This window comes from Astatotilapia calliptera, chromosome 3 (assembly GCF_900246225.1).
Source record: "Astatotilapia calliptera chromosome 3, fAstCal1.2, whole genome shotgun sequence".
In the NCBI taxonomy this organism is placed as follows: Eukaryota; Metazoa; Chordata; class Actinopteri; order Cichliformes; family Cichlidae; genus Astatotilapia; species Astatotilapia calliptera.
The window spans coordinates 31,807,878-31,823,049 of record NC_039304.1 but is presented as its reverse complement, the minus strand read 5'-3'; the positions used below and the strand labels follow the sequence as shown (position 1 = coordinate 31,823,049).

Sequence of the window (15,172 nt, the reverse complement as noted above, 5' to 3'; positions counted from 1 at the left end):
TTTACTCACTGAAAACATGAATGGACCTTTGTTTTATCAGGAGCAATAATTGATTGTGGCTTTTAGCTCATCTCAGTCAAATTAATTGCAGTACTTTTGGTTCAAGCTGCCAGGGTAATGAAACCCAAACCCGAATGTGTCTTTGCATTTTGTTTTTGCTGAATACGTTTATCTGTCATTGTTAGGTCAAGCTTTCTCAGTACAGAGTGCTTTCCTCTGTGTATGAGATTTCCTACTAGGAAAAACATCCAACTCCAAAAGTTTAATTTAATATGAAGCAAGAAATTTGCTAATAAAGAAAGGAAGATGGAAGAGTAAGTAAATATTGTTGTTTGTTAAGTTAAAGAGTGAAAAACAGTCATTTTACCCAAGAACTGTGACTCGTGACTCATATGATGCTTAATTGAGTCATCATTATTTTTGTAATGAAATCATCTCTATAGCACAAAACAGCCAGAACGGCACAAAGACTCACTCGGACATTTAGAGCATGCACATTCTTGTGGTCCATCTTAATGGCAGTTTCATTTGATACATTTATAAATTTATATTTGACTCTTTTATATTTATGATATTTGTATATCATTATATAGCAGAAGTCAGTGTGGTTAACACAGATGATAAAAACATAAATTTTCAGGGCTTAGAGCTAGCACTGACTATAATTTATTATAATCCTGTTTATTCTCCATGTGGACGATGGCAGCTCCTCAGCCACTGTTAGGTCATAACTTACAATTTTGCCATCAGAGAGGGGTCACAGACTTCTTACCCATGGGTGTAATACCTTAAAATATTAGTGTACTGGTACACCTGAGATTACAACCACATTACAACTACAAGCAAATCTAGCTGGGTGCAGAATATATATGTACACATGTAATGCACAATGAACGGTGTAATGTGCAATTAACTTAAACAAACTTAAACAATACCTTTTCTCAACTTACTCTGTTTTTTCTGTAAGTCAGCCAATGCCTCTCATTAAGAGCAGTCCGACTATGTGCCAGCTCAGCAGGTGTTAAAGGTTTTGGCACGGTGAATCAAAAATATACAGCGCCTCTGAATTTTATTACATCAAGTATCGTTTTAAAACTGTTCCAGATTAAATTATAACACCCAAAATATCAGTTTAAATTCCCCCTTGTATTAATTTAGTCATTTATAAGTTAAAAATAACAGCTGAAGAGTTGATGTGCCAGCATTACAGGTACAGTTGCAATGGTTTTAGGCAGGTGTGAAAAATGCTGTAAACAAAAGAATGATTTCAGAATTATAAATGATTGTTTATTGGCCCTAAATGTATTCTGCAGCAGGACAATGACCCCAAACACAGAGCGAAAGTCAGTATGAACTATCTTCAGCGTAAAGAAGAACAAGAAGTACTGGAAGTGATGGTAGGGCCCCCACAGAGCCCTGATCTCAATATCATCAAATGTGTCTGGGATTATATGAAGAGACAGAAGGATGTGAGGAAGTCTACATCCAAAGTTTGGAACAACCTACCGGCCGAGTTCCTTCACAAACTGTGTGCAAGTGTAGCTAGAAGAATTGATGCTGTTTTCTGTTTTGAAGGCAAAGGTGGTCACACCAAATATTGATTTGATTTAGATTTCTCTTTTGTTCATTCACTGCATTTTGTTGATTGATGAAAACAGATGATTAACGCTTTCGTTTTCGTTTTGTTTTGTTTTCCCTTTGTGTTGAGTTAACTGGAGGTATTTTGTTTTGTTTTTTTTGGTTAAAAGAAAATGTTATTTAGTGTAAACAGAAGTGATTCTTGCAGCTGGAATCAAATCAGCTTTTAGATGTGTGTGTTTGAATAATCTAAATAGATCTGCTCTGTTTAAGACAAAATTCTGCAACAAATCAAGCTCGTGAACAGTGCGCTCAGCTACATTTGGTTTAGCAGAAATATTATTTTCACTGTATTAAATTCGTGAGCTGAGCTCACTGTCAGATCGGCTCAAACAAAGTTGTTTAACTTTCATATTTTGGTGCTAATATGTGAGTAGATAAAAATTGGCCTTTTTTAAAATGATGTATAAAAGCTTAAGGTGTGTGCATCTACTGTGTCTGAGCCCACATAATTATGTTATATATAGGTATATGAGGTACGTGAATGAGAAAAACAACAACATAAAGACTGAATTCAAAAGTGAAAAGAGATTAAAACACCCACTGGACACTTTATTAGGTACACTTTGCTTCGTATTGGGTTGGACCCTCTTTTTCCTCCATAACTGCCTTAATTCTTCATGGCATAGATTCAACGAGGTGCTGAAAACATTCCTCACAGATTTTGATACGTATTGATACGACACCATCACAAAGTTGCTGCAGTTTTGTTGACTGCATTTCCATAATGAGGATCTAGATGCTCTACTGAGTGAGATCTGGTGACTATCTTGTTCAAGAAACCAGTTTGCATCATGGCACAATTTCTTGCTGGAAGCAGCAATCAGAACATTGTACACTTTTAACCATCTCCATAAAGGTCTGGACATGGGCAGCAACAACACTCACTCAAAGTGTGCTAAGAAAATATCTGCCACAACACCACACCATACTGGCCTGAACTGTTGATACCAGGCAAGATGGATCCAGCTTACACCACATTCTGACTCTACCACGCGAACGATGTCACAGACCTCAAAACCCATCTGACCAGAGGAAATGTTTCTTCTGCTTACCAGTTTTGGTAAGACCCTTCAAATTATATTCAAATTATATTCTCAGTTTCCTGTTCTTAGCTCACAGCTGTAGCCCAGCTGTAATCTTCTGCACACCTTGATTGTAACAAGTGGTTGTTTAAGTTACTGTTGTCTTTCTATCATTCTCCTCTGACCTCTGGGATCAACAAGGCATTTTTGAGAGATGCTGCTCACTGGATGTTTTCTCTTTTTCAGACCATTCTCTTTAAACCCTCGAGATGGTTGTGCAAGTGAATCTCAGTAGATCAACAGTTTCTGAAATGCTCAGACAGCCTCTCTGGCACCAACAACCTTACCATGTTCAAAGTCACTTAAATCTCCTTTCTTTCCCATTCTGATGCTCGATTTGAACTTCAGGAGGTTAAAAAATGCATTGATTTACTGCCATTTGATTGGCTCATTAGATATTTACATTAACAAATAGCTGAACATATGTACCTAATGAAGTGGCTGGTAGTGTAGATTCTACCACTTTTGTGCTAGAACGATTAGATGGACGTATTTGACATTCAGACATTCACCTAATCCAGCTTTGTGTGAGATTCAGTAATATAAACTAGCTTTATGCATAAGTTCTGAGCAGCTTTGAAATCACTTGTATGGAATAACATGTTGGAAAAAGACACAGAGCTCCATCTGTCCCTCCGTTTGACAGAAGTTGCTAAGGCCTGTCATTTATTATTAGCCTTCAGTCTCTTGTTAGGTTTGCTTCTTTTTCTTTGGCTCCTCGCTCTTCCTCTCACCATCATTTCCGTCATACTTTTTGTCCTCTTGCTTGTCATTGCAAAAGTCTTCTTTTCATCACACAGTCACATCACATTAACATCATCAGAACAATGAGCAAATCTTGCCTCGGTCACATCTCTGAGTTTTGTTAACCGTTTTGGCATTCGTCCATCCCTCTCACCTTGCTCGTATTACTCTATGTCCTTGCTTCTGGACTGCTTCAGCTTTTTCCTTTGTGCTTCTCCACGCATGGATCCGCATCGTCTGGTCTCCCTCCCACTTGTCCACCCCCTCCTGTGTCTCCACCTGTGTAACCTACATAAACGATACAGTGTTATTACGGTTTTGCCACAAGTTTCTTTTTGCAGTCTCTTGTGTATGTGTTAGCTCGTACATGCGCAAAGGACAACATGGAAAAGCTCACTTTGAAGACAAGATCTCACACTTTTTTCCCAGTCTCTGCATCCTCATGCTTTCTACAGTTGCCCATGCTTATCATCTACTCAGTTATTAACTATTATTATAATCCTTGCATCAGTAATGTCTGACGTCGTAAAGAATAAAAAGAACAGTAGAAACAAAAACAAACAAAAAATGAGCACAACACTTCAGGGTGAAACTCTCTTCGTTGTTGTGATTTGTACTTGTGAAGACTTTCTGGTGCTCGGCCAATAAGGGAACATCCTGTGCTGGTCCCACTGGTACTATCCCGCTTCACTGGGACGGGAGGGTGGGGGTTGATACCGGGGGTGGGGGAGTGTAGAGGGTGTTTGAGAACCTCAGTGTGTGTGTATGTGTGTGCTTTCATGATACAGAGGAGGAGAGTACTGCAGCAATCTGAGAAAGTAGGTCAGACACCAACTAGTGAGAAACATAGCAGAGGAAAAAAAGAGGTAGAGAGTAGAGATGGAAAAGAGAGGGGAAAAAAAGAAAGAGCATAGATGGTAGAGGAGAAGGAGAGCGGGAGGGAAAACAGACCAGAAAGGACAGCAGATGCTGCAAGAATGACAGACCAAAGCAAAAGAGAAAAACAGGAGCAAATCTAATGATATACATTACCAAAGTATTTGGGCTGCAAAGAGGTAGCCTGTAAAAAAAAAAAAATGCAATTACACTTTCTTGATTCATTGAGCCAACATTAAACAACACAAAACAACATTACAACCAACGAATGGTTGAAACAATCAAAAAAGAATTACAGGATGGACACCAACTTACTGATTTTCCTGGAAGGTCACGTCTTTGGCTAAATGCTCGTTGGCTAATGTCCTCAATAAATACAACCACTCACAGTATTAAGCCTTCTGCCCAGTCTGTTTCTGTCATGAAGGCACTTAGAGAAAATATGTGTAGGCTCTCATCCAATTTCCAACCCAAAGAAAAGGGATGGTGGGGGGGAAGGAGACCTTTCAAGAAACATAAGTGGCACTGGTTGCTCTTTTTGCCCAGTTATAAAGCCTCTTCTTATAAACATTTTGCTCTTGATATTACATAAGTGCATAATGCCAAAAATACAGGCTGGCACTCACAATATGCTGAGGGCACTCATGGTTCTTATATATATGGACTCCACTCAAGTATGAATTACCTTTCTCTTTTGCTCCTCGGGCCATGGTTGTGTTTTATTATTTATTTGGTAATGCACAAAGTATACTGCATCTATAAATACACTGCAGGGCTTAGGAATGGACCACAATGGGGAAAGACTGTGCAGCAGCCGCTCGCACACTGGTGTCATCACACTACTGTCATTGATTCGCTGACAACTGAACAAGTTACAGTGAAGGGAAAAGATTGGCTTCATATAGTAAACTGCAGATCACGCAGATGAGCTAGAAACAAACTGGAAAACAGAGATGTCTGAAGCGGGACAGTGTGATGGTTTAAATTGGCTTGTTTTTCTTTCTGTCAAGGAAAGCTGCAGAGATTTCTGAAGTGAACAGGCAAACCCATGGGATGCAAAATATTGTAGTATATAGAAAGGACCCAGGTTGTGGAAAGATAAGCAATACATTTCTCAGAAGAGGTTCACAATAACAACATAATAAATCAACAAAAAAGCATGGGAGTTAGTGTGAGTTGTTAGTTTTAATAGGCCAAATGCAACCATAGCATTAAGAATATGAACACCAAGTATTAAGTATTGAAAAGACTCGTCAAAATATCCAATTTAAAGAAACACACACAAGTAGGCCAAATGATATGACTGTGTGAAGGGTAATGTTACCTTAAAGCATCTGCATGATATTTAAATGAGTAGTGAGGTTAATGAAATCTTCATAACAATGGGATTCCAAACAGTACTGTAAAAAACTAACTAAATACACCCAGTGATTGTTTTGGCTAATTTGCAGCGCGACCTTTATCAGGAAAAACTTTAATTAATTAATTGTTTTCTGTGTGTCTCTCACGTCACTGTGAGGAAATTTTGGCCACTCTTCCTTTTATTTTTTTACAGCTCTTTTAAGGTTTCATCACATCATTTCAATCAGTTTGAGCTCCAGACTTTGGGACGTTGCAACAGATTTGTTGCTGTGTTTGGGGTCACTGTTACATTGTAAAGCCAAGTTTTAGCTGATGGACGAAATGGCCTCGCATTTGACATTTAATAGTTTGGCACATAGATTGGCTCACTGGCTGCAAGCTGCCCAGGTCCCGTGGCTGCAAAACACTTGGCATGAAGTGTTTTTGGTGATGTGTTTGGTTTTCTGCAAATGCGGTGCTGTCTATTTAACCAAACTGTCTTTGGTCTTGTCTGTCTGTAGTTTATTTAGATGCAACTTTGCAAATCTAAATCATGTTGCCAAGTTCTTTTTAGACAGTATTTCTCTTATCAACCCTTTCAAATAAGCCACACCTATTAGTCTTTTTTTCATTGCACCTTCATGAATTTTAAACTTTAACATGCACAGTTGGATTTTGGGGGGGATTTGCTGGGATGTCCACAACTAGGAAGATGGTGACATTGTGTTAACACACACTTGAATGCTCTAGACTGGGAAACTGCCAAAGCCTCTGGTTTTATAGAGGTGCTCACACTTGCTAATGATCAGTTATTTGGGTCAATTTGATTATCAGCACTGGCTGCTAATTACTAAGTAAGGCGTTCTTAGTTTCTTTGCATAGAGCTGAATAAAGTCCTGTGAAAACTTCCTTCTCCACATGAGTGTAATATGGCAGACATATTTTCAGTTATTTATTTTATCCCTTCTGATTATAAGTTCTATTTGTGGACTACATGCTTCTGAAATATTTTTATAGCTTTCTGCACACTTTTTGTTTTCTGGCTAAGATGTGGTAATTAGTTGGAATATGTAGGATACACACTGACATATTAAGACATTTTTAAATATTGAGTTGAGTATTAACTGATAGTATACTATTTAAGGGTATAAGTGTTATACATTCACTGGTTGTTAAATTTAATTTAATGTAATTAAATTGAATGAATAATTAATGCATTTACTTTTGCGGTTGGCTTGAGGTTTTATACTGTTAAAATGCTGACATTTTCTCTGATGTTCTTTGCCTCGCTGGATTTTCATAATTTGACTTTTTTCTTTTGCTCTTTCTCTGATTTCTCTTCCTACATTAACTCTTTTTATTGACCCTTTTCTTCATTCTTTTCAGTATGTGGCTTTTATCTCCCTATTCTTCATCCTCATCTCCATATCCACGTTCTGCATGGAGACGCACGAGGCCTTCAACACCATCCTCAACAAGACAGAGAACGTCACAGTGGGCAACATGACTCGTGAGGAGATCGTTTATGAGGTGGTGACTGACAGCTGGCTGACATATGTGGAAGGTGTGTGTGTCATTTGGTTCACCATTGAGGTCCTGCTTCGAGTCACCTTCTGCCCTGACAAGTTTGAATTCTTCAAAAGCACCCTCAACATCATCGATTTTGTTGCCATCCTGCCCTTCTATCTGGAGGTTGGTCTGAGTGGGCTGTCCTCCAAAGCTGCCAAGGATGTCCTGGGGTTCCTGCGTGTTGTCCGATTTGTTCGTATCCTCCGAATCTTCAAGCTGACTCGCCACTTCGTAGGTCTCCGTGTCCTTGGCCACACCCTGCGTGCCAGTACCAATGAATTCCTCCTGCTCATCATCTTCTTAGCTCTTGGTGTCCTCATCTTTGCCACTATGATCTACTATGCTGAACGAATTGGTGCAGACCCAGATGACCCAACAGCCAGTGCCCATACCAACTTCAAGAACATCCCCATTGGATTTTGGTGGGCGGTTGTGACCATGACCACGCTGGGTTATGGAGATATGTACCCGGAGACATGGTCAGGGATGCTGGTGGGTGCGCTGTGTGCCTTGGCTGGTGTGCTAACCATTGCTATGCCTGTACCTGTCATTGTCAACAACTTCGGCATGTACTACTCTCTGGCTATGGCCAAACAAAAGCTTCCCAAAAAGAAGAACAAACATATCCCCCGAGCGCCACAACCAGGGTCCCCCAACTACTGCAAGCCAGATGCCTTGGCGATGGCTACTGCATCACCACAAAGAATCTTGGGAAATGTCTTAGGAGGAGTGATGGGGTCTGGAGGAATAGGAGGTGACTGTCCTCTTGCCCAAGAAGAAATTATAGAGATCAACAGAGGTGAGTGTTTGTTGTTGTTTTTTAATGCTGCTTATGTTTATCATGAGAACATATGCAATCTGTTTTACTGTTGAAAATATAGAAATGAATAAATTGTGTATGTTCAAGATAAAATTCAAGTTTCACTATGTTGTTTACCACTTTAAGCAATCTAAAACGAACTTGCATGATTGTAATCAATATGACAGTTTGCTCATGGTAGTTTGAAGCGTACAAAAGGATTTTAGACTTTTAACTGAGAATTAACTGAGTACCAAAGTGTCAAGAGAAAGAAGTGGAAGTACGATCAAGAAGAGATGCATAGCTGATTCTTGAGCCACCCTGGAGAAATTGCTGGCCCATCACAACTCATATGTAATTTATGATCAACTGGTAGGTTCACCGTTGCCTTAAGGCCTCCATCTGTCAGGGGGGAAAAAACAAACATTATGGAAGGAAAATGACCTCAATTATCTTTTAAAACAGCTTAATGCATCTCAACTTTGAGCTGACTTCCCGAATTGAGGAAAGTCAGCCCACATATTATCTCTCTGGCATTAACAGTGAAATCAGGAGGCGAAGTAATGTGGCTCTTGGCGCGCTTTTTACATGCTGCAGCATCAGGCGTCAGTCATATGCCACAATAATGCACCTTAAATGCATTACTCCAATGGCCTGATCATTAGTGAGTCAGAAAACATTTCTTCAGTGCTTTTACTACATCTTGTCTGCTTGGCTTTTTTCCAGGTATTTGTGGGCGGTGTCTTTTCTTTCTTCTTTTTTTTCTTTTTTCCTTGTTTTTATTAGCAAGTTGTATCAGTCAAACTTTTGATAGCAGACTCCAGACTCGGAAAGTACAATCAAGTAAAAATTTCATTATATGCAAAGCTTGTCTACTAACATGTCTTTGCATGACTCATAGTTCCATATCATTCATATTAATCTTGGTGAGGCCCTCAGCTCATTCACTGCGTAGAACAAGACATTTTCTTCTGGTTGGCTTCCCCTTACAAACAGAAGGATTGACCAGAACATGCTTTATTTTCCTACATTAGAGTAGGACACATTAATTGAATTTTATTAATGCCAGATATATTGTAACATAAAGACCCTATAATGTTAGAAATGACCCCAACAATCAGATGACCCCTTATGAGCAAACACTTGGTGGCAGTGGGAAGGAAAAACCTTTTTTTAACAAGAAGAAACCTCTGGCAGAACCACGTTTAGGGAAGGAAAGCCATCTGCCAACATTAAAGCCTCTCTTTCGATTGGACTCTACTCGGTTTATAGGGTTTTCCATTAGGTAGTATTATCTGGTACCAAGTACTTTGTTAGCCAGGGTTCCAAGCGAGCTTCATCAAGCTTAAAATGTGACGTCGACAGCCTGCGTTCCACTGATTGGCCAGGTAGTGACGGCTCAGGCTGGGTCATGAGAGCGACTCCTTCACAAAAATCAAACAGAGCAAATTTTGAACAAGAGAAATGGTTACAAACAAACCAACACTGGTTTGGTCTTAACCAGAGTCAAGTCGAGTCAAGTACAGCCGAGTAGGCGGAAAAGAGGAATTAGATATGAAATTGTTTTTTGAGTTAAACAAGATGTTTAATTTTGTAGCACAATGATTCTTCTTTGGGTGTTTTTCACTTTCCTTTGCCTCAACTAGATTCTAAGCAGAATGGTGACGCAGCCTCAGCCGCCTTGGCTAATGAGGACTGCCCCACCATCGACCAGGTGCTGAGCCCGGATGAGAGGAGTCCTATTGGGCGAGGCCCCACTCGGGAACGCTACCAGCAGGACAGAGCCTGCTTCCTTCTTAATACCAGGGAATTCCGTGCCACAGATGGGAATGTGCGGAAAGGTATGTTTCACACCAGGAGACGGATATGCAAAACATGCACATCTTATGTAAACAGATCCACACAGCAAGATGTTTGGCACAGTATGATGTAAACATACATTATATATTATATAAGTGCAGAGGCAGCCAATGCAGATAAACTACATATAGGTCATTATACGTTTTGAATGTCACATTCAAACATGCAGGAAAGATGCGCTGGATGGGACAGCACACTATAAACTGAGTTAGGAGACTTCAGTCACAGCTAGCAACAAAACATCCATACATCTACAGTCGTGCATTTACCACACATGCATACACACCAAGTTCTTCTGCTCTGCTCTGTTTGTTTCCATCTCTTCACATTCATGTTGTCTGTGTTTCCATCACCGCTTGGTATCACATTTTATTTCTTCTGTCGGACAAGAATCTCTGTCCCTCTACCTCTCTCCTTTTCCTTTTTCTTCACAATGCCTCAGCCATTCATATCTTCCATCTTTCCACGGTGTCTGTGAACTTTGTTCTGTGTCCCATAATGTCACATTTATTCATGCTCAAAAACGATCTCTTTCTCTGTCTTCTGGACTCAGACAGTTGACCATGCATTAATTTACTTCTCGTCACTTCTGTTTCTCCCTGTCTGTTTCTCTCTTTCTCTCTCTCCTGCCTTGTGTTGTCCTTTTTATTTACTTTTCCCTCAACCCCTTGACCACTTACCCTCCCAAACTTGCCCCACATCTACCCTCCTGTCCCCGCTCTTTCCCTTTTGAAATCCACGCCCTCATTTCACCCCTTCTTTTCCTTTGTGCTCCACCATAACGCCTTCCCTTTTCGTTGCCCCATGTCCATTATCTTCATGCTCATGATAACCCAACACCTCATTTACTACTGCAATCCAACTACCACCACTGCCACCAACCTGCACTGAAACACTCCCCCACACTCCCTCCAAACTTTCGACACCCCCCTGTTGACAACAAACTAGAGGCAGCAGCCCTGGCACCCAGCCCAGACTCCCCTCTGACTGAGGATTGGTATAAGATGGAGGGGTCTCTGTTACAGCAGGACCTCAATGCAAACTCCACATCTTCCTGGATCAAACCATAGACCAGAGGTAACACTAAAAAAAAAACAAAAAATTTTTTTAATAAAGGAGCTTGTATCCTGGAAACATCCAGAAAGTTTTAATCTGGCTGTCCTAGAGGTAGGATGTTTTTTAATTGCACAAACAGCAGTGTAGTGCCCACTTTAACACAGATGCAGCTGCACATGCTACGCATGACCTCAAAAGATATGCAGATACACCAAATGTTTTCACAGTGTTGTGTCTAAATGTTCAATGGAGTTTGTCCTTTGTGTCACCTGTAAGAAGACTTATCTGTGCCTGAACGCGTGGAATGATGCAAACATTTGAGCTCAGGTTAGGTAGCACTTCAGTGTGAATGTTAAGGTTTGGGTTGCAAAGGGTATTTCGGGGCTCACCTTGTGATTTCAGAGGTATTTCATACAATGAGTCCTAACCTCAGCCCAATGTTGTACTTATTATTATAACTTTGTGAATGACAATCTCAATGAACACTGTACAAGATGTAATAAAAAAGAAAAGAAAAGAAAAAATCTGGAGAGAAAATGTGAAAATTTCGCTGTGATATACACTCAGTAATTACTTGTTTGTCTGTGTGAGAGCTTAAAACCTGCATACAGTCATGAGAGTGCAAGAGCGCATCCATGCGGGTATGCACATGTGCAAATAACACCCAGAAGCTCAAATGAAAAATAACCCCGTTGTTGTGTCCTGTGTCAATAACTAATAAAGCAAGACACTGAAGAAGAACCAATGGGAACAGCGGGTCATGTTGTTGTCTGATGTGCCTCTGTGTTGTTGTTGTCTCTCTCTTCAGGTTGTGTCATATCACGCGTGTGTATGTGCGCTTTTTTCATTCTTACATGTTATACACTGTGTCTCTGTCCTCTCAATGCCGTCTGAGTGTTGTGTTTGTGTTTGTCGTGTGTGGCTTAATTTAGTTTTTTCCCTTCCTATTGTGTTTTACTCCCTACCCCACGGACCTCCACCTTGGCAAACAGAAGTGCACACTGCAATTTAAAAAAAACAATGTTTGACTATAAACAACACCTTTCTATTTACACCTGTATATATAATATGTACATGTACTCGTGCACTGGTTGTATGCACTAACAGTGGCATTTGTCCCTGCTACGCCGTGATGTGGCCACAAGGATTTGCAAAATTACATGTACATATGCACCATTTCTAATCAGCTGGTCTGCACTGATACTTTAACACATTGTGATTGCAGTGCTGGATATCACCTTTCCAAGGCCCAAGGTAACTGGGGTCACTGGAGCCATCTGTGTCAGGGGATATCACTTCGTGAAACATGGCATGCTTAACACTAGCAAACATTTTAAAGAATGCATTAATCAAAAAACAAACAAACAAAAAAATTGACCTACAAATCAGTTATAATACCAGAGTGCTAATTTACAAAATAAGCGTGTAATGGATCTGAAATACTATCCCCTGACCGTATAACTGTGCTTTCAGTGCCTAGTGTAGTCCAAAGATTAGGACCTTTTGTATGAGTACTGTGGAAAAATCAGAAGGAACATAAGCTGCACTTGGTGACTGAAACACTTACCGGCCAGACAGAAAGACAAATGCTATGACAGAGTTGACCGAAAAAGCGGCTTCATGCTGTTTAAGGTAAGCGAGCCTCGAGCTGTCCGAGCCTTTCAGTTAGAGGTTGCTGACATCGCTGCAGTTTTTAATGGTTTTCTATATGTAATATAAAATCTAGGTGCTACAAAGATCCCTCTTTAAAACAAATCAGGAGTCCATTGAGCAAAACAAGTGCTTGGGTTATTAGGATGCTGTGTAGAGCTTGTAATTTGTAGGTAAGCGATGTATAAAAGTCTTTATTGTTTTAGTGTGTATTTTAATGTTGAGCCTTGTGCACTGGGGGAAGAGACTGTACTAAGTGCTTACAGTAAATACCAAATCAATTTGATCTGTTTCTTACTTTCTCTGACACTTGAGTCTCTAGTATCTGATAACAAGATTCCATGTCTATAAGCCCCGTGTTAGACAAATGACCTGGCCAAGGTGATGCCTACCTCTTTCCTATTGGGGGGAAAAAAGATAGTTATATAGGAGCATTCAAACTTATCTGACTAATCTGTTAAATTTGTGAATCAGAAGATTTGAATATCAATTAAATGAACAAAAAGCACTGGGTTTATAACAGTTATGATAGTCCCTGCTCTCCACTTGTTTTTAAAGAGGGATTTCGTCCATGCTGACTAAAAATCATTCTTGTGTGCTTTATTTGTGATTTATTTTGTAGATATATGCATAAGGTGTTTTTGCCAACTTATTTTCTTAGCTTCTCAGATTCTTTTGTTGGATTGTTGGCCATTTGACTTCCTACGCACCCAGTGCCGTATGCATGGCTCACTAAGGTCAAACGGTCAATCACCCCCCTCTGATTGCTCACTCCAAATCACTCCTCCAGACCTTCTTCAAGGAGTTTATATTGGCTTCTGTCTCTCTCTTCCTCTGTCTCTCTTCTTCTCCACACTCTTTTCCTCTATATATGTATATGAGGTGTTTTTTTGTTCTGTTCTGTGTTTCTAACATGCTCTGTGCATCTGTATTACTGTGATGTGTTATCCAGCAGTTTGGTAAAAAAAAAAAAGAAGTATTTATTTGAATGCTATATTGTTTCGAGGTGTATGTGTGTGGATTGAGTTGATTTATGTTAATTTTAATTATATTTTGCTGTATTCTGTATTTTGTTTTGTTTTTCTCTTGATATTGTGTTTTGTACAAGTTCTTTTTGTTGTTTTGTGTTTTGTGACTTCCCTCGTGTTCTTCCTGTGATCCCCTTTGAGTTTCACCATCACCTGCGATCTGTCTTTTCTGAATCAGAGTGACAAACAAAACTGCCAACAAAACAGCGGAACAAATTAACAGAAAAGTGGTGCAAATCTCGCTGGTTAAAGGCATTCTCAAGAGCATATTTGGCCAAAACGTTCACTACTTATTAGCAAATCCGTACTTATCTGTGCTTTTTATGCATTCATGTTATTACGCTAATTATCATTAGTTTATATGTATGTATATATATATATATATATATATATATATATATATATATATATATATATATATATATATATATATATATAAGAATGAGTCCAGTGTGCTCATTCTTAGATGAATTGGTTATTTGTTAAGCTAAATGCAACGTGTCACACATTATAATTTAAAGGTCCTTTTGTAGCTGGAAAGAGTTTCAAAATGAACTTCTTTGTAATGTGACATTTCCCACTGTGATCAAAATAGAAAGTGACTCAATAGTCACTCACAACAAGATTTGATTACCGAGGGTACAAAGTGATTTAATTGTGGCTGAGAGGACATTTTTGTTTTGGCCATTTGAAGTTCATACCAAGTAAATACAAAATGGGCTGCTGACAAAGCATAATGCAAGGCAATTAATGATTCCACATAAATTCACTAGTGGTATAAGATTTCTTAAACTTCATGGGGCCTTTCACTACAGCTGATGCAACAACACTGTGATCACAACACAACCTTGTTTGTGGCTGCTTCCTACAAGAAGGGCTCAGTGTATGCATGAAGTGTTTTGGACCAAAAATACAGTGGGAAAGGAAACGTAGTCTTAGATGAATTGGTTATTTGTTAAGCTAAATGCAAAGTGTCACGCATTATAATTTAAAGGTCCTTTTGTAGCTGGAAAGCGTTTTAAATGAACTTCTTTGTTTCCCACTGTAATCAAAATAGAAAGTGACTCAGTAGTCACTCACAACAGGATGTGATTACCGAGGGTACAAAGTGATTTAAATGTGGCTGAGAGGACATTTTTGTTTTGGCCATTTGAAGTTCATACCAAGTAAATACAAAATGGGCTGCTGACAAAGCATAATGCAAGGCAATTAATGATTCCACATAAATTCACTAGTGGTATAAGATTTCTTAAACTTCATGTAATCAACTACAATGTATCAGTGATATCAGAGTATTTGCTGTTGTGTAAACTGTGCGGTTTTGGCCAAATAGTTGTCCAAATTACCTGAACATCGGACGTTACCGTGCACAAGGTGTTGGGTAATTGGTGTTAGATTTTTTAATACTTATTAGCAAATCCGCAGTAAATCTGCAGCATTTTCATGGAAGGATAATATAATTTATCTAGACTTTAAACAGATACGATGCTGAGGTTTACAGGGAAAAAAATGCTCTTCATTGACAT

At 39.3% G+C, this 15,172-nt stretch overlaps 1 protein-coding gene across 8 annotated transcripts in view; it reads left to right on the top strand.

Annotated features, from left to right (window-relative positions):
- LOC113019273 (potassium voltage-gated channel subfamily C member 1-like) overlaps window positions 1-15,172 on the top strand; it is a 49,884-nt gene that overhangs the window by 22,447 nt on the left and 12,265 nt on the right. For 3 of the 8 annotated variants that reach the window (XM_026162864.1, XM_026162866.1, XM_026162865.1), the window contains exons 3-5: window positions 7,071-8,052; window positions 9,699-9,893; window positions 10,861-10,989. In XM_026162864.1, coding sequence (XP_026018649.1) covers window positions 7,071-8,052; window positions 9,699-9,893; window positions 10,861-10,982 — 1,299 coding nt within the window. In that variant the 3' untranslated portion in view covers window positions 10,983-10,989. Of the gene's footprint in view, window positions 1-7,070; window positions 8,053-9,698; window positions 9,894-10,860; window positions 10,990-11,776; window positions 11,798-15,172 lie in introns of those variants that run through there. The other 5 variants (XR_003271995.1, XM_026162862.1, XM_026162869.1 and 2 more) reach the window with 3 other exon arrangements.